This window comes from Mastomys coucha, unplaced genomic scaffold, assembly GCF_008632895.1.
Source record: "Mastomys coucha isolate ucsf_1 unplaced genomic scaffold, UCSF_Mcou_1 pScaffold22, whole genome shotgun sequence".
Lineage (NCBI taxonomy): Eukaryota > Metazoa > Chordata > Mammalia > Rodentia > Muridae > Mastomys > Mastomys coucha.
This window is the reverse complement of record NW_022196905.1, coordinates 267,324,280-267,344,678: the sequence shown is the minus strand read 5'-3', so window position 1 is coordinate 267,344,678 and position 20,399 is coordinate 267,324,280. Positions and strand designations below refer to the sequence as shown.

The window sequence follows — 20,399 nt, the reverse complement described above, 5'->3', positions numbered from 1 at the left end:
ATTTCCCTGCTCCTAACTCCTAAATACTGGGATTTTAGACATGCACCACCATACCTAGTTTCATTTTCTTATTGTAAGAAAAACTGTCAAAGATCTTGCTGCACTGTAAATCCCTACATTCTAGCTCATGAAATCAGTTCATTTGTAATTTCACTAGCTTATTCAACAAAGAACTGAAGCAATGTGAAAATCTTTCTATTATGCAATTCATTACATTTTTTTCTAAATTTAAAGAAACAACACATTTGTAAATTCACTGAAGACAGAAATTAAGCTTAATTCTACTCATCTTTCAAAGGTAGGTTACTTGCTCCTCTGCCTGTAAAGTATGACAAATTCAGAAAGGCAGCATCACCGAAAGTGGGTGGGGCTAGGGGGTCAGTCTGATACGGCTGGTTAAAGCAGAGGCAGCCCAGAAAATATTCTCCATACAGTGACCAGGGGTTGTGGGGGAAGATTTTCAGAGAATAATGAAGGCTAAGGCCAATAATACTAAAATACTACTTTTTAAATTTGAGCATTACAGTAGCAAGTCAAAAGTAAGAAGAGTTGTCATTATATGTTGAACGTCTATGTGTACCTTCATACAGCTCACTGGATAGTCCTTACCACTGTCCTGTGGGCTGTCTGCTGTTAACTTTTCCAAAAGGCACAGCTCTAAAGATACAAAGTTAACTGCCTAGGAGCAAGAAACGACAGGAAAACCCTCCCTCCACACTAAAACAATGCTTTATACTTACTCCACACTAGCCTTATTGACCTAACAATGTTTTCTACTCTCAGCCTCAGTTCTCATTAAAAGAGCATTGAGGGTCTGATATGGTGGAGCACACCTGGAATGCCAGAACTCAGGAGGTAGATGCAAAAGCATCTCTACAAGTTCAAGGATAGGCTGGGCCACACAGCAAGACCGTATCTCAAAAAAGAAAAAAAAATCAATCAGAAATACCCATGGATCATAAACACTGGTCCCTAGTGCAACAGAACCAGGCTTATGATCCTTGAAAACCATACAATTAAACCAAAAATATTCTATTACTACTTTTATTACAAACCTAAGTTGTCATATAGCTCATCAATCAGGCCTTTGAAAGGTCTTTCCTTACATTATTAAGACACAAGAGGAAGACATGTCTCAAAGGCAATGACCAGAGCAGAAAACTGACCTGAGGAACATGGTGTAAGACACAATTCCACATGGCATGTTCAGAGCTCCTGGAGACACCTCAGACAACATCAGTTACATCTCCAGTAGAGAGCCACAAAGTTTGAAAACCTCAGCCCCTTCCAAAAACCTAAACCAGCTGAAGTCTATATTCCACTGTTTCAAATAAATAGCATGCTGGCCTTTCAAACTCCTTAGGTGTGAACGCCCTTTCTGGCTCAAACAGATGCAATGACTAGAGATACCTGAGAAAGCAGCAGTGGGAACTTAAGAACTGACACCATGCTCCTCAGGGTAATCTTACAGTAGCTATGGTCATTTTGTTCTTTTAGTAAAAACACACTTAAAATAAATCCCCGCGGACAATGTTAATAGTCCCCTGTAGAAATCACTTACTCCACAAACTGCAACCTGCATGATTGCATCAAAACCACCTTCTGGAGAGTCCAAGTTTCCAGATATGCGCTGCTGACCAACAAGTTCATTGAAAAACTCTCCTCTGTCAGTAAGACTAAGCACATTTTTATAGCTAAATGGGCTGGTGCAGTTCTGTTCGCTCGTACAAGGATTTCTTAGCTTTGCTGGGGTTGTACTAATATACGGCATCACAGTTTTCTCCACAAATGAGCCAAAGCCTAAAGAAAAGAATGCACTTGGATAGATGAGTGAGCAGAGACCAACAAACTTACATCACTTTTACATTGATATTTACTTACTTACTTGGGGGAAGGGTGCACACACATATACCACAATGCATGTCTGGAAGTCAAAGGACAAGCAGGAACTGATTTTGGAGATTAAACTCAGTCATCACACTTAGAGGCAGGACCCTTATCCACTGAGCCATCTCTCACCAACTCTAAATGCATTTTTTCCTAAAGCCCAGTATGGAGGCTGGAGAGACTGCATTGTGGGTAAGAGCTCCTGCTACATTAGCACGAGGATAAGTTCAGATCCTAGCACCCAGGTAAAAGGCCAGGTGTGCTCATATACACCTCCACCCCAGCACTACTGAGCACTACTGCAGGAAAAGATAGGAAATTATAGGCCACAAACCTAGGTAAGTGATAAACCATGTCTCACAGAAATAAGACAGAAAGTGATAATGCAAAACACTCAACAGCCTGCTCTGCACACATGCAGAAGCCCTCCCTGCCCCCACATACACAATGTTCCCAACATTCCTACCAATGCGGAAGTCTGAAGTAATCCTCCTCATTTCATTCATCAAATCCGTCCCAAGACTCTTCACATTCTCAAGATCATCTTTCATAGAGTAGGAGAGATCCATAAGGTAGTAGAGATCAATAGGGTAGTCTTCAGCCCTCTTGAATTTTAATGTAAACTTCTGTGGTTCTCCTAATTAACAAGATTCAAAACTGAGATTAGATGGCCAGAAATATTAAATCTCATTTACATGTTCAATGATGTAGTCTTAAGTATATAATTTTTACAAAACCTAAGAATTTTACTAGAGCCTCAACAGGCACACACTGATTTTGTTTAACCAACTACTTACAACATCAAAACTTAGGAAGGCAAAAATGATAAAGGCAATACCCCCTACCAGTAACCCACAGATACAAATAATTCTGCTTGGATCTGCCCATGTGTTGGTACTAGCAGGAAGCGGTGGGAGGTCTGAGTTAAGAAGGACCAGCAGGAGGTTTGGGTTACCAGTGACGTGCCCCAGAGTCTATGGGACCTCCTTTCTGTACCATCTCCACCACGACATTTCACATCACCACAAGCTCATCGCAACAGGCCACTCCATCAGATGGAAACTTCTAAAACTATGGCCCAAAATAAGCTTTTCTTTTTACACGTTATTTCAAGCAGTTGTTACTGTAATCACAAGGTGTTTTACACAGAAACTTATGAGAAAATCAGAACACCATAAGTTTTGGCAGAATGAAAGCAAGGCACATTCTAGACAGGTAGAGATTAAAGTTAGGAGTGAAATGTTCTCTGTTTAAAGGCACTGCTACACATAGGTGGGTAATGATCTAGTTTTACCTTAGAGTTGTAAGAGGAAGTTACAGAGGTGAAGTCAGGATTACAAAAAGATCAATAGAAAACTGAAAAATGAGGACGGTGGGAGAGGTAAAAGTTGTCACATGTTATTTACTTACAAAGCACAAAGCTGGAAGGCAGCTTAGTGGTAGAGCACTTGCCCAGCACATGAGAGATCCTAACTTCTATCTCCAGTACCACAAAATAAAACACAAACATGGGAGAAAATGGAAGGTCTGCTTAGGTGAAAAACAATCTTTTGTCCCTGACTTTCTGGCAGGCAGCTGAAGAATAACCTGAAAAACTTATGTCACTGCAGAATATGAATGATTTCCAATGGTGGTGAGAGGAAAACTAACTCTTAATCTAAATGAGGGATGAGGGGAAGAAAACACAAAAAGGAAATTGGAAGGGACTGAGAAAAAACAGCAGTTGACATGGGCTCCTAAGTTCAAGAAGAGAACCTCTTACAAGCTTCCCACAGTGAGAAGGGGCTAGAGATGCCTTGGAGGTTAAGAGCACTTGCTGCTCTTATGAGGACCCAGGTTCATTTCCTACCATGTAAGCTCATAACCACACTTCAGTTCCAGGGGATCTGATAACTTCTGATCTCTGCAGGCACCAGGCACACACATGGTGTACATATGTATATATTCATACAGGCAAAATGTGCATATAGAAAATAAGTAAACCTAAAAAATGTTTTTAAGTAATGATGATTAAAATAAAATGTGATTTAGGCAAATCCATAATGAATGTGCTCATCAGGATCCTGCAGGTCTGTAGCTCAAAGACGATAGTCGTATTCTGCTGGAGTAGATGTACAAATCTGTACTAAATACTTTTCCTAACACTACAACTTAGGAAAAAAAGATTATTTTTGGCTCAGTTTCAAGAAGGCCACAGAACTTAGAGCAGGTTTGTCCTTAACAGCAGGACCAAGAGAGCCAGCACTCTATGTCTTGACAACTCAGGAAACTAAAGGCCATTGCCAGACACACACACACTGTGCCAGCAAAGCCTCAGCAATTGAAGGCTCCACAGACTCCCACAGCAGCACTACAAGCCAAGAACAAAAGTTCGTATATATGAGACTAAGTGGGACATTTCACATTCAAACTTATAACAATGTCTAATTCCTAGGCTGAAGTTTAGCCAGGCACCAGTAACAGGATGGAAGGATGACAGGCAGAAAAAGGGCATGTTGTCTATTTCAGAGGTGGAATGGCCATGAGCACTTATAAAAACGTTAGTATTTAAATGGTACTAAACAAATGTTTGGATTAAAACTTTGCTTTTATATTATAAATTATACTAACAGATGGATACTATTATTTTTAAAACTCAGTAAATTTAATTGGTATTTTTCTGAATCTTTAACAGGATTTGCTTCTAACAGAAGGCAAGATTTTAAATTATTAAAAGTAGTATGTGTTACAAAAATTGTGGCCAGGAATCAAAGGTATGGCTACACCTTTAATTCCAGCACTTGGGAAGCAGAGACAAGCAGATCTCTGAGACTGAAGCCAGCCTGGTCTACAGGGCAAGTCCAGGACAGCAAAAAACAACAAAAAACAGGTTATGTCCACTAAAATTTAACTTATGCCCTATTTTAGGGTACAGTTTACCCAAATGAACCATCAAAAGACTGGGAAAAGGCTTGTTTAAACTCGGTATGGAAAACTCAAGTAGGGACAGAGGTACCTGATCGCAATTTTAGAAGTAGCTGTTGTGGCTGGATCTGAGTAATGTCTTCTGGCCGGAGCTTCTCTGCCATCCCTTTGCTGCGATTGGTGACATTTTTATTTTTCTTTATAGTTTGGGAGCCTCTGGGATTCTCTATGTCACTTGGCTGGCAACCTTTCTTTTTCAAGGCTTCTAAATCATCACATCGTGCAGAAGTAGGCATTCCTTCTTGTAAAAATGTCTACGTGAAATATAAAACACATCACCAAAAAGTGTAACAAGCATTTTGATTTTTTTTACTGCATGCAAACAAATTAAAAAAAAAAAAAAATCAAATGACTTAATCTAAGGCAGTTCATTTCTAGTTTCTTAACAAAATCCGCATCACAGCATGTGTGTGCTCTTACACAAAAACAAGAAAAGCCAACTGAGAAAGTACTATCTTCCCCCGGACTTTAGGCATAGCTCAAAAGTCCCACCTTTCAAATTCAGGGTATTCAGTTGTTGGCATACTTAGCAACACCTAGTTATGGATAAACCCACACACCAGAAAATATTATTTTTCTCTTAGAAAAGTCCTTTGAAGGACTTCCCAGCAGAGCATTTTAAATAACTAGATGTTTAGGAAAAGCACATTAGCCTAAATATATCCTAACTAATTGTGTGTGTGTGTGTGTGTGTGTGTGTGTGTGTGTGTGTGTGTGTGTGTAAAACATAGCATACACTTTCCTGACTAAAAACTTTTTTGAGGTAAGATTTCTCTGTATAGCCCTGGAACTCACTCTATATAGACCAGACTCTCCTCAAATTCAGATGTCTGCCTGCTTCTGTCTTTCCAGTGCCGAGATTAAGGGCGCATGCCATCACTGTCTGGCTAAAAATCTTTTAAATTCTTGCTACTAAATGAGGTATTTTTATTGTTTTTCTTAAATTTTATCTTACTTGTTTGGGTGTCTTGCCTGCATGGTCATCTCTATACTACATGTGTGCAGTACCCACAGAGGCCAGAAGAGGGTGTAAGCCACCATGTGGGTGCTAAGAATAATAGGCCCTCGGCTTTCTGGAAGAGCAGACAATGCTTTTCTCACAACTTTCCCCCCAGATTTTTATATTTTACCTTTGTGATGGTTTAAATATATTTGGTCCAAGGAGTGGCACTATTAGTAGGTATGGCCTTGTTGGAGTAAGTATGTCATTGTGAGCATAGGTTTTAAGACACTCATCCTAGCTCCCTGGAAGCCAATCTTCTAGCAGCCTTCAGATGAAAATGTAGAACTCTTAGCCTACCTGGACACTGTCATGCTCCTGCCTTAATGATACTAGACTGAATCTCTGAACCTGGAAGCCAGCCCCATTTAAATGTCCTTATAAGAGTTGCCTTGGCTGGGCAGTGGTGGCGCATGCCTTTAATCCCAGCACTCAGGAGGCAGAGGCAGGTGGATTTCTGAGTTCGAGGTCAGCCTGGTCTACAGAGTGAGTTCCAGGACAGCCAGGGCTACACAGAGAAACCCTGTCTCGAAAAACCAAAAAAAAAAAAAAAAAAAAAAAAAAAAAAAAAAAAAAAAAAAAAAAAAAAAAAAAAAAAGAAAAGAGAAAAAAAAAGAGTTGCCTTGGTCATGGTGTCTGTTCACAGCAGTAAAACCCTAAGACAACCTTGAACTTTTTTTAAAGGTCCTAATACTGTATGAATAAATACACACAAAAAAAAACAAGGTGGGGACTAGGGAGATGGCTTAATGGGTAAAGTGCTTGCTTCGCAAACATGAGGACCTTAGTTTTGATCCCTAGCATCAACATAAAAGCTGCACAAGGCAGTGAACATCTGTAACCCAGGCCCCCAATAATGGAGGATAGAAACAGTGGGTTCTCAGACTGGGACCCAGTGGTCAGCCAGTCTAGCTGAAACAGCAAGCCCCAGGTTCAATGAGAGATCCTGTAACAAAAAATAAGTTGGAAAGCAACAGGAGAAGATAGCCTGTTGTTTGCTCACTTTCTTTTCTAAAGATTTACTTATTTATTATATGAAAGTACACTGTAGCTGTCTTCAAACATACCAGAGGACATCAGATCTCATTATGAATGGTTGTGAGCCACCATGTGGTTGCTGGGATTTGAACTCAGGACCTTCAAAAGAGCAGTCAGTGCTCTTAACAGCTGAGCCATCTATCTCTCCAGCCCGTTTGCTCACTTTCAATGCACACATATGAATGTGCACATATACATCACAAGACTAAGAACAGACAATGGTTGTTAAAAGTATATTTTTAGGCAAAAGTAACATAACAAGAGTATTCACACAAAGAGATACCTGGAAAGAATGACCAGGATCAAAGGTCAAAATTTAAATCTATTTATTTTTAAATCTCAAATCCAACAAAGCACAAGATGTAAAGTAATTCTCCTTTTCCTTTTCTTTGTTTTGAGTCTGGGTGTTGTTGTTGATGGGGTGTCGTTGTTGTCTCAAAACAGGGTTTCTCTATGTAGCCCTGGCTGTCTTGGAACTCACTTTGTAGACTAGGATGGCATTGAACTCAGATATTGACTGCCTCTGCCTCCTAAGTGCTGGGATTAAAGACGTGAGCCACTGCCTGGCCCATTCCCAAATATTTAACCAATCAAGGAGCCTCATAACACCCAAATAAAACCCCACTGAACACATTTCACAGAACCTTTAGAAATTGAAAAGTTATGCCCCAGATTTCAGAAGCTATATAGTATTCAGCTCTGAGCTCTAATAAGTCTCAACTACAGGTAAACTGTGGGCCCATAAAATGAATGCTGTTAGTACCAGCAGCTACCAGATAAATAGAACCTCTGAAGTGAACCCCTCTCTTTTAATCCATCATTTCTAACTGCAACAACTGGTAAAGCATAAGCTATAGTCCTCATTTTCCAAAGAAGGAAGGCAAGAGCTTCCATTGGACTTTCCTAAATATCCCTAGTTTCACCACAGCGTACTATTTGTACTGTAAAAAAATCTGAAATAAGACAAAAAATTTCTCATTTTATCTTTCCTTTTGTCAGAGCATGTTATAACAGGTTCACTTCAGAGTTCTCTTGATGATTGTGTTTTGTCACAATAATACAAAATTAACTAAGACACGTATTTTGTCAAACAGCACAATTCTGACTACCATATAGTATTCAATAAACATTAATTAAAATGGTATATCTTATCTGGTACTTCTCAAAGACAAGGCTCTGAATAAGGCTAAAAATCAGAGAAGAAATAGAACCGAATGAGAAGTCTTACCGTATTTGTACACCACCCACAATTTGGCCCTGCTTGTATACATTCTCCACAAGATTTGGCATTGGCTTTTAAACATCTATTTTTATCTGTTAAAAAAGAAACAAAAAAAACCCCTGTACTTTTCAGTAACTTTAAAGTTTCAAAGGAAAAATATGATCACAAGAAAGACAGAGACCAAGAATATGCAATAACATACATGTTAAAAATGAACAAATACAGCCCAGTTACTAAGCTATCCTAGGCTACTCCAAAGAAAACCTAATGGTCTGGGATGGATGCCCTTGACTCGGAAAACTACAAAGGGCAATCATCTTGTCTTTTGAATGACACACTAGCATTACCATTAGTGTACCATTAGCTTAGCTACACACCAGCAAACCATCCTGTTGAAAGTGTAATTTCAGCACCTATTGTTCTGAGAGGTTATAAATGTCCTGGTACTCTTACACCCAGGTCAGGTTTTGCTTTTTCCTATGACTTACAATTCCATGCCCATACCACATAAATGTCTTCAGGGCTTCCACTCCACTTTTAGTATGTTAAATAACTGCCAAGTCCATATTCATCCAATCTGTAACCAATTGAGCTTTCATTTCTTTGACTCAATCTAGACTGGCACATTTTTTTCTTGTAGTAAATACTAGTAAAGACTGTCTCTAGTTTTCTGATTAGAATATAAACTATGCTTGAAATAAAATATTTAAGATAACCACCCTACAAATTTCAGGTGTGGTCCTCAGGGTACAGTTTCTGGGGACTGTAGATTTTATCTATCATTTCCTACTCAGTATCTTTCATCATGTTCACATGTCCATCCTGAGATCAGATAATTCTAATTACTTTATATACTATGCCTTTTTAAGATTTAGACAGTAGAACCAGGTATCCATTATTCCAGGTGTAGATGATCATGGTTGCCAGAGAAATTTAAACCATCTTCAGCTTGCTTCCTGCTCTTATAGTATGCTAATACAAGACTTCTTTTGAAACAAGAGTTTCTTCTAGAAAGTAAACTTCTCCTGAGTTGTCATCGTCGTCGTCTTCTTCTTCTTCTCCTCCTCCTCCTCCTTTCTTCTCCCTCCTACTTCTTCCCTCCCTCTCTTACTCACCCTCCCTACCGCCTCCTCTCCCTCCCTCTATCTCTGGTTTTTTGGTTTTGGTTTTTTGGTTTTTTGGCCTGCTCAGAACACAGAGTTCTGACTAAACTATATTCCAACCCTCTAGGATTTTTATAATTTAGGGGGTGGGGGAGGGGAGAGTTGTATCTAGCATAGGCTAGCCTAAAACTCATGAACCTCCTGACTATTTCTGCCTCCCAAGTGCTGGGATTACAGGCATGTGCCACCATGTCCAGCCTACTTTCCCTTTTTAGATGCTAATGGACACACTTTCGTTGTAGTCCACAAGGTGTGTGTTTATTTTATTTGGTTCTAAATATATTACATGTCTCTGTTTTGTTCTGGTCCTCTCCAGCACTCTCACATTCTCCAAATATTTTTGTGTGGTTTGACATATTGTCATCTGGGATCTCACAATCCTCACACTTAAGTCAGGGATGATTAACTGATGATGAAGACCCCTGCAAGCTCCTTGGAAACCTCTGTTTTTTATTCACAGTGAGATGGGTGCTGCAAATGTTCAGGAGTGCTGTGATCTAATGGAGGGTTGTCCTTCCCTCCAGAATCTAACTGACCAACGACTATTGATACAGATGCTGAAATAAAAAGATAGCAAAAAAAAAAAAAAAAAAGGTTTTTTTACCTGTTTGGCCAAATACAGAACATATCAAACTGATCAATCCAATCCAGAAAACCAGTTGCAAATTCATCTATAACAGAAAATGTATATTATTATTGATAGAGAAAACATTATGTTCCATCTTCCCTTCTTTTTCCTCTCAATCTATTTCTCTCCAAACTTCTCTACAGTCATCTGCCTTTCTTCCTTTCACCCACACTACTTCAACACTTCACACCACACTTGCAGTATGTATTTCTGTCGTATCTAAATGTAATGTCATAGCATTCAATTAAACATCACAAAATTACACACATCCTAAAGAAACCAAAGTTAGTATTCCTATAGCAGAAAGCTGTGGCGGCTTGTCCTATAGAATGTCCATCTACAGTCTCCTGGGGCTCTCAGCCTAATAGGCACATCCAGAGGCCCAGTCACCTCAGAACCAAGAGTACTTTCCAGGATTGAATCAGGCATCCCATGCTGACAATGCAAAGTTTTTATTTCTCCTCAGGCTAAAACACAACTTCGTATGCAAGGCTCTGACTCAATTGTTCTGTGTACTTTTCTGTTATTTTTTTTCTTTTGTAAGAAAATTAACTATGCATGGAGTTGGTAAAATACTCAGCTTGATTCCCTCAACTTTCACAACAAAATGCCTTACTAAACCAAGAGTCTGTAGTGTCCTTCAGAATCTCAGGGTTGGGAAGTAAGGAGGGGAGAGATCAGGTAATATTCTGTATGTTAAACAGGCAACTTCTAATCACTCTCTCTACTTCTATTCAACCAATGTTTTCATTCTTAACCAAATATGTTTGTTCAAAGACAGTTGAGATTGCAGATTATTCAGCTAACATGTTAACTGCCTTCTGTTCATAGACAGGTCCAGTCTAGTGTACATGCATACACATCTGACTCACCCACAGAATGAAAGGAGAGCAAGGAATGCTGGCACGGGCATAATCCCAGAACTTAAGAAGCAGAGGCAGGAGAATTACCATAAGTTCAAGGCCAGTCTGATCTACACAGCAAAATTCTATCTTGAGACCCAGGAAAAGAAAACACTGGGATAGTAGAGGCAAGAGAATCAGAAGTATAAGGTCATCATCCTTCCCTACACAGTAAGTTCAAGACCTATCTTTAAAAACAAAACAAAACAAAAAGCAACAACAACAAAAAGGTCTTTAAATTCTAGGTTAACCCTGAATATTTCTTTTAAAGAAACAGCTCTTCCCCTTTCATATGAAAAGTAAAGGCAACATGTTACTGTGCAGTGAGACATGGTCCTAATCTTGGGATCAACACTTCTGCTCCACTGTTCATGCAGACTTCCCAGAGACAAGAGAGGTAGCTCTAGGACTCATCCACCCTCAATAAGGCTTACCCCAGGAAATGACTCTCTCCTGGGGCTGACAGGCTGATGCAGATGTCTTGGAACTGCAGCCAAGAGGTGAATAAAACCTGAGTGTCACAAATGTATGATGTTCTAAGGGCTGCCTAAGGCCAATGTAGTAAATCAATACAGGTTGAAATTCTCAATAATTTTAATACAGCCACTGATGACTAAGGATAGAGAACATGCCACTCCTATGGAAGTGGATGATCACAGGATGAGGATGAATATACTCCTTCAGGCTACATTAACACTTGCTGGTCAACCTTGAGAAATCTTCCAAAATACGATGCAAGTCAGAGGGACAAACTACGATACAATGAAAAAGATAATGTTCCCCAATATTCTTAAATACATTACTTTAAACCATTACTGTAAGTGCCACAGACCTCTGCTTCTATGTATCCTGATAGGCCAAAGAGCCTACTAAGGCCCTCATACCTCTGAAGTGTGCCAAGCTCAGAAGAAGACTAAACAATGTTCTAGTGTTCAAGAACAGCTGAGAGAACTAGGACTGTCTCCAAACATCTTGGAGACAATCATCAACTCTTCTGTAAGGGTCTGTAAGCCAACAGGAAACAGAAGAGCTATTGCTTGGTGGCTTTTCTAAACACTGGGTTTTAGGGACAGGAAGAAGTAAGAATTCAGCAGGACTCTAAGGACAATGACAGTAACAAGAGAAAGCAAGAGCTGAGAGCATAAGGCTGAAACCATTCTTGAGAGTGGCCCTGAGGGAGGCAGCAAAACTGGAATCTGGACCAAATTGCCTGCATGAGGCAGAATGGGGGAAGGCTTGAGAAAGACTACATCACAGTTCACATGGATGTCCTTCTCAGACCTAAAGCTATAACCTATAACCTTGGCTTATGCAAGAGGGCCTATCACCTAACGACTCTTATGCAGAGAAAAGGGGCTTAGAAGTTCCCTAGCAATGGCATCTCACTGAAGACAACTCATCAACAGAGGGAGACAACACAGAAAACACCATGACACATGGTCCTAATTTTGTATTTGCCTTTCATAACCAAAGGTTGTTAACTGGTCTGGTCTGCATTTCATCTCCTCAAACTACTACAGCTGATACTTGGATACTCCTTATTATACATGGACTAATCTTGAAAAAGAAATCTTCTCAGGCCTTCCTTACCTTACAGCCTTCATCTGTTCACTTATAAACTTGACTAGAAGATAAACCTTCCCCAGAAGAATGGAAAGTAAGTCAATTCTTTCCAGCCTTCTTTCCTAACACCTCTGCTTCTTGTACTCTACTGTCTCGCTCTCTTAATCTCTGAAGGTCCTTCTTCAGGCTGTCATGCCAGGTTGTATGCCATCTCTAGAAATACAAATACTGCCTCAAGAAACTATCAATTCATACACACACACACAAAAAAAAATAAACAATTACAATACAGTATAATCACTTCTGTGATGGGGATGAGTATAGATAAAGTCTCCAGAAAGAAATTGCATTTCAAACTGATCTTCTGCAATGCTGATTTGAATTGCAATGACTGGAGAGTTTGGAATGTTCCAAGTTCAGAGCCAAACTATCTTGAGCCATCATTATCCTTCTTAATATCACTTATTGCCAGCTATCCTGCTTAGATTTCTATTGCTATATTAAAGACCAAAGCAACTTAAGGAGAAAGGGTTTTTAGCTTACAGGTCACAATCCATCAAGAACTCAGGGCAGGAACCTGAAGCCAAGAACTGCAGCAGAGATTATGGAAAACTGCTGGTCACTGGCTTGGTTTTTGTAGCTTGCTCAGCCTGGTTTCTTATACACTCCCGGACCTGCCCAGCAGTGATATCCCACACACAGTAGACTAGGTCCACTTCAATCACTAATCAACAAAATATTCCCCAGGTGAGGACCAATCTAATAAGGGCATTCATCCCACTGAGATTCTCTCTTCCTAGGTATGTCTAAGTTTATGTCAAATTGACAAAAACAACTAAAACACCCTCCTCTATACATGACCTATTATCAGTTTGGGGGCCATTAGATAAATCCTTCCAAATGGAGAAACACAACACTAATTATTTTTTGGAGTGTACTTACCAGACTACTTCAATCAGCCCGAAAGCTGAGTGTCACCATATAAGACACCACGATCAAGGCAACTTTTAGAAGAAAGAGTTTGGCTTGGGCTTATGGCTTTAGAAGGTTACAGTTCATGATGGCAAAGCAGAAGTAGCCTACTCCATGCTCCAAGTTATAATTTTTCCTATCAGATAACTGCCCTCCTTAGAGATGCTAAACTCTTTATTCAAAGGATTAAGAAGATGATTACCTGTGTGTACTTTAGATCTAAAGTTTGTATATACGTGTGTGTGTATATATATACATGTAAATGCTAAAGATTCTAAAGGTTTTTTACCACTATTGCCTCTTAGCAATAACAAAAAGGTTTTTCAGTCTCTATCACAGCCTATGTAAAATACAATTCAAAAAGAAAAAAAAAAATAGTCCTTTTAAAAACTTTTACAAAGACATCTTTTTTCCAACATAGTATTTTTACTGATTATTTTGGAATTTCACATAATGTACCCAATCACACTCACTTCCCAGTCCTCCCAGACTTACTCCCAAGCCTTGTAACCCTCACCCAAAAAAGAACAACAACAACAACAACAACAAAAATAAACCCAAAAAAACAAAACCTACACCAAGTCCAAGCCCTACCTGTATTGTCCATATACTTAATGGAGCATGGCCAAACTCCCAGTAACTAGCCCCTTAAAACTTCACCTTGCTAGAAGATATCAACTGAAGACCTACAGTTCAGCATCCCTATAACAATTTTTAAGAGTTCTCTTTAATGGCTTCCTATCTAAACTGTTTCTTTTGGGGAGTGGGGCGAGGTAAGGGGAGAGGTTGCCACAGAAGCCTTCTATGTCTCTCATTCTCAACTTCGAGTCTGCAATCATCAGCTTCCTTGCCCTTTCTAGTCAGCAGAAGCGCAGATCATGGATAGACATCCACATGGCCTCTGATGTCAACATGGACCACAGATCTCACTCAGCATGGTCTCCAGTGAAAGTACAGACACTGTACCATCAACCCAGCTCTCAGCTGCAACAAGGACCATGGACACCATCATGGCCCTCAGCAGCAGCACAGACTACAGACAATCAACAAGACCTCTGGTGGTAACTCTTTGGCCCCCAGCACAGCAGTACCATTGAAACTAACATGGCCACGCACATCAACATGGCCCCCAGCAGTAGCATGTCTGACAGACATCAACAGACAGTTTACAGATAATCTATTTTTTAAAGATGTTATTTATTTCTATTTTATGTATATGGATATTTTGCCTGCATGTGTCTGTACACCACATGCCTGAAGTGCCCAATGAAGCCAGAAAGTGGTGCAAACCCCTGAAACTGGAGTCCCAAATGGTGAGTAACCACCTTATGGGGATATGGAAAACAAACCCAGGTCCTCTGCAAGAGCTGCAAGTGCTCTTAATGTGCTACATCACACTAATATACTTGACATAGGTATTCATGTTTTTAATTTTAAAGAAATATAAAGGTTTAGATAAAACACTTGTTAAATAATAACATATTTACTACAAAGATAAACAGGTGGTCTGAAAAAAAATAAGACAAAAATTCCAAACCCTAATGAGAATTTTTTTCAACAAAAGCAGTTTTAAAATGTCTGTTACAACTCAAATCTTTAGCAAATAATTAAATTGGTTAAGAAAACAAGACTATGAATGTGTTTGGTTTGTTTTTTCAAAACAGGGTTTCTCAATGTAACTCTGGCTGTCCTGGAACTTTGTAGACTAGGCTGGCCTCAAACTCAAAGATCCACCTGTCTCTGCCTCCCAAATGGTGGGATTGAAGGCATATACCACCACTGCCTGACCTATAAATGTTTTACCTGTACTTATAACGATTAGGTATTTAAGATAACGTATGTTTTCTATGCTTTAGATGCAGCCTCTTTGTGAGTTTTCATTTTAAAATATCTTATTAAAAAATGTTTTCTAAGTCAGGAATGATGTCACATGCCTTTGATCTTAGCACTTAGGAGGCAGAGGCAGATGGATCTCTTGAGTTTTAGGACAGCCTGGTATGGGAGTTCCAAGACCTTATCTCAAAAATAACTAAGATATAGAGGATCTGTGTGTGTATGAGAGAAAAAGAGGGAGAAGGAGAAAGAGAGAGAAAGAGAGAGAGAGAGGGAGAGAAGAAAAGATGCTTTGGAGTATAAAAGGGCTTGGTTTAAGATAAAGATTGTTCCAAAGTAAAAATAGATGAGAATTATTTTTAAAGATTAAAGTATGCTGTAGAAATAGTCAAAATGAAACTTATAGAAAGTGAATATGGTTTTGTGTGTTATCAAATTTTTAAAGTCAAAATTCAATAACCTCAGATAAACAGGCTTGAGTCTGTTTATAACAATAAGGTTTCCTTAAGTATTGATCTATTCTGATATATTCTTTAAAATGTTAACAAAAAATCGCTTAGAAAAACAAATACTTTTAATTGTGATAACTAAAATGCAGAACTAGTTATAGTCTTTCTCAACGAGTAAGAAAAACCAGGTATTTATTTCATAAACAACTCCATTCTGACTGGACAAAAAGATACATTCAGATACATCTCACTTACTCCTAGATTACAAATGAAATCAGCTTTCTGATTCACATTTCTCACATTAAATATGCAACACCTTCATCTGAGAGTACATTCATAATTTTATTCAGAAATTCTGGCTGGTACTCAAGTGCCCCATGTAATTAAACATTTCTGTAACTTTTTGTATTTCTTAAAATCCTTTTAGAATTAGATATCTTTGTTTGTGGTATTTGTATTACACTTGGTATACTCATAAGTGGTAAATTAATGCTAATCTTGGTTTTAATGAATTCATTAGGATATCCTCCCTTTCATAATCATCTTTTTTGTTATAACTACTTATCCTAAACATCTACCTTATTTAAATCTTGTTTTCATGTTTAGAACATTCAAGAGTACTCTTTGTGTTTTTAAGGAAAAAACTCATTCAGTTTTATTTGGATTAAAGAAGCCTAGTTTCTCAATTGATAAAAACATTTTAACAACAACAAAAAACAAAAACCCTTGGGTCGTGCAGTGGTGTCGCATGCCTTTAATCCCAGCACTTGGGAGGCAGAGGCAGGCGGATTTCTAAGTTCAAGGCCAGCCTGGTTTACAGAGAGAGTTCCAGGACAGCCAAGGATATACAGAGAAATCCTGTTTCAAAAACAAAACAAAACAAAACAAAACAAAAAAAACCCACTCTCCAGTTTGGGAGTACTATATTTTAAATCCAAATTATTACTACCAAAAAAATTAATAATGAAGTCTTCCCTAAGGGGGGGGGGGAATTATCTAAATCCAACCAATTAGACTACTACAGGGTTGTTGTTGTTGTTGCTGTTGACTTCATTAATCCAGATAATATTCTTGATTATTTTAAATTTTTTATATTACTCTAATATAGATCCCATGTTATGTCAAATATAGACAAGTTAAAAATCAGATATGGAGCTGGAGAGATGGCTCAGCAGTTAAGAGCAATGGCTACTCTTCCAGAGGTCCTAAGTTCAATTCCCAGCATCCACATGGTGGCTCACAACCATCTGTAATGGGATCCAATGCCCTCTTCTGAAGTGTCTGAAGACAGCTACAGTGTACTCATATACATAAAATAAATAAATCTTAAAAAAAAAAAAAGATGCCCCACCATGCCACAGGGGCACATGTTCCACTATGTTCACAGTGGCCTTGTATGTGATACCCAGAAGCTGGAAACAACCTAGATGTCCCACAACAGAAGAATGGATACAGAAAATGTGGTTTATTTACACAATGGAATACTACTCAGTTACATCCTGAGTTTTGCAGGCAAATGGATGGAACTAGAAAATATCATCCTGAGTGAGGTAACTCAGACCCAAAAGGACATGCATAGTATGTACTCACTAATAAGTGGATATTAGCCAAAAAAAAAGTACAGAAAACCCAAGATTCAGTCCACAGAACTCAAAAAAGGTCAACAAGATGAAGTGCCCTCAATCCCACTTGGGAGGGAAAGTTGGGGGGAAGAACAGAATTGGTGGGGAGAGGGGAATCTGATCTGGTATTGGGTGAGAGAAAAGGACTGAAGCCCTGAGGGCCAGCAGAAAGAATGGAAACAGGCAAGCTCAGGAAATAGGAGTTTGGGGAGACCCTCCAGAATGTACCAGAGACCTGGGAGGTAAGAGACTCTCAGAACTCAAAGGGAGGGACCTTCGATGAAATGTCTGACAGAAGAGAGGGGGAACTTATAGAGCCCACCTCCAGCAGGAAGACAGGACATCAAGTGAAGGATGTGGTTGCCATCCCAGTCACATCTCTGACCCATAATTGTTCCTGTTGGAAAGAATTACAGGGATGGAAATGGAGAGGAGCCTGAGAAAAATAAGGTCCAGTGACAGGCCCAAAATGGGTTCCAGCTCAAGGGGAGGTCCCAAGGCCTGACACTATTACTGAGGCTATGGAGCCCTCACAAAAAGGGACCTAGTATGACTGCCCTCCGAAAGATCCAACAAGCAGCTCAAAGAATCAGATGCAGATATTTGCAGCCAACCAATGGACAGAAGCAGCTGACCCCTGTTGTTGAATTAGGGAAGGCTGAAAGAAGCTGAGGAGAAGGGCAATCCTGTAGTAGGAAGACCAGCAGTCTCAATTAATCTGGACCCCAGAGATCTCTCAAACACTAGACCACCAAGCAGACAGCATATACCAGCTGATATGAGGCCCCCAACACACATACTGTAGAGGACTGCTGGGTCTGTGTTCTTTCAGAGAAGATGCACCTAACCCTCAAGAGACTGGAGGCCCCAGGGAGTTTAGAGGCCAGATGGGATAGGGGTTGGGGGTATCCAGGTGGAAATGGGAGGGTGGAGGAGGTGTGGAATGAGGAGCAGCTGGGGGGTAGGTGGGGGAGGGAGGCCTGGGGATGGAATATGGAGTGTAAAAAATAAATTAATTTAATAAAAAAAAATTTAAAAATCAGATCTGAATCATAATGGCTATTAGATTTTAATGATATAAGCTAGAAGGTTTTTTTCTCCCCTTAATGGCTTTTACCATATGTTCTAGTTTGCTTTATGTTGCTGTGATAAAACACTGACCAAAACCAACTTGGGGAGAAAAGGAAGTGTAAAAGGTTTTATACTTCCAGGTCCATCACTGAAGGAAATCAGAACAGGCACTGACTCACAGAGGAACACTGTTTGCTGGGCTGCTTCCTCTGATTTGATCTTTATCAGCCCAGGTCTACCAGCCTAGGGACAGCACAACTGGTAATGGGATGGGCCCACCTACATCAATTAGCAATCGAGAAAATGCCCCAGAAACATGCCCACAAGCCAATTCAATGAAGAATACTCTTCCCTGAAGTTCCCTTCCAGATGACTCTAGGTCAGTGTTAGGTTGACAGCTGAAGCTAATACCAGCTATTCTCCCCTCAAAGACCGCTCACTCACCTGCCTACTAATCAACTTGATCTGTATCAGACCCTAATAAGCCTTTCCCTAAAAATAGGAGACATGAATGATATTTTAAAAGATGTAGCTACCACATATATAAAATGTGATATCTGCCCAAGAGTAGACACTGTAAATGAAAATCTCCAAAAGAAGCTGCATTTTAAACTGAACCATCTGTGAAGCTGATTGGCTGATTAGATCTTCAATGACTGGAGAATTTGGAATGTTGCAAATTCAGAGCTAAAAAGTCTTGTGCCATCTTTACCCTCTTAATAGCCATCTACTGCCCTTACGGTGGTTTGCATTAGAAATGTCCCCCATAGGCTCAGGTATCTGAACACTTGATGTCTATGTGAGATTCCCTATTAAGAAAATTTAATATGGCTAGAGAAAATATATCACTAGGAGCAGGCTTTGAAATTGAGATTTGTACCACTTCCAGTTTGCTCTCAGCTTCATGTTTGTGGTTGAGGGTGTGATCTCTCAGCTTATTAAAGCTGTCATGCCACTCTAACATGAAGGACTCTCACTCTTTTGAAACCATAAGCCAAAACAAACTCTTCCTTAAATTATCTTGGTCATGGAATTTTATTACCACAACAGCAAAATAACCAATACAGCCCTCCGTTAGATAAGTCATTTGGAATGAAGAAGCATAGCACTAGTTATCCTCTGGACTATGTTAACTTAGCAGATGATCAGCTTCCACCAGCTAGCATCTGAAGCCAGATTTCCCTACTTTGTTCTAACCCATCTCTCTAACATTTCCTTCCGCCACTGCACTTGGAAAGTATCTTCACTTATGGTTTTCTTTGTTCTGTTACATAAAACTATCTATCAAAGTGGAACATGGAATCTAGGATAACCTAAATCTGTGTTCCCAGGTCATGGTCAGTCATATTTGGCTCTAGAATACACTATCCCTTTTGAGGTGTAAATTGTTTTACATCAACACAGGACTTGGTGCTAAAAACACCTGTCAAACTACAGGGAGATGGCAAGATAGAAGCATGGTAGCACAGGTACACATGGTATTGGAGAGGTACCTGAGAATTTTACAGCAGGGTCAGCAAGGAGCAGGAAGAGAGAATGACACTGGGCCTGGCTTGAGCACTTGAAACCTCAAAGCCCACCCCAAGTGACACAATTCCTCCAACAAGGCCACACCTACTCCAACAAGGAGACTACTCCATAGCGCCATTTCCTATGAGCCTATGGGGGCCATTTTCATTCAAAAAACCCACGAGTCTTTATCATAAATATACATTATATTTTTAAAATCTTAAAAGTAGTTCTGAAATTTGCATTATGCACTGAAAATAGGAGGAGCTGAGTAAGAGCAAACATGCAGGCAGGAGCCAGATTACAAGAGGTTAGATTTTGTTTATTGTCATAGTTGAGAAACAGAAAAGCCTGTGGCAAGATAGAACATGATTATATAAACACAGCAGTGGGAAATTAGGGGATACCAAGATAGGGACAAGGCCTTACAGGAAGGCAGAGTTTATCACACATGTCACAGACATGTGTTGCCTCATATCTACAACCCAAACACTCAACCCAAGGAAAATTGAAGCAAGTATGAGAATCAAAGGCCAGCATGAAATATATGGTGAGGTGGTGAGACTGTATCTTAAA

At 39.5% G+C, this 20,399-nt stretch overlaps 1 protein-coding gene across 1 annotated transcript in view; it reads right to left on the bottom strand.

The window, feature by feature from the left end:
* The window catches only part of Itgb1 (integrin subunit beta 1), a 48,908-nt gene that overhangs the window by 17,441 nt on the left and 11,068 nt on the right, over positions 1 to 20,399 (bottom strand). The window contains exons 2-6 of the mRNA XM_031341887.1: positions 9,879 to 9,945; positions 8,118 to 8,203; positions 4,883 to 5,105; positions 2,354 to 2,524; positions 1,562 to 1,800 (exon numbers count right to left, since the gene is read on the bottom strand). Of these exons, the coding sequence (XP_031197747.1) occupies positions 1,562 to 1,800; positions 2,354 to 2,524; positions 4,883 to 5,105; positions 8,118 to 8,203; positions 9,879 to 9,945 (786 nt within the window). The remainder of the gene's footprint in view (positions 1 to 1,561; positions 1,801 to 2,353; positions 2,525 to 4,882; positions 5,106 to 8,117; positions 8,204 to 9,878; positions 9,946 to 20,399) is intronic.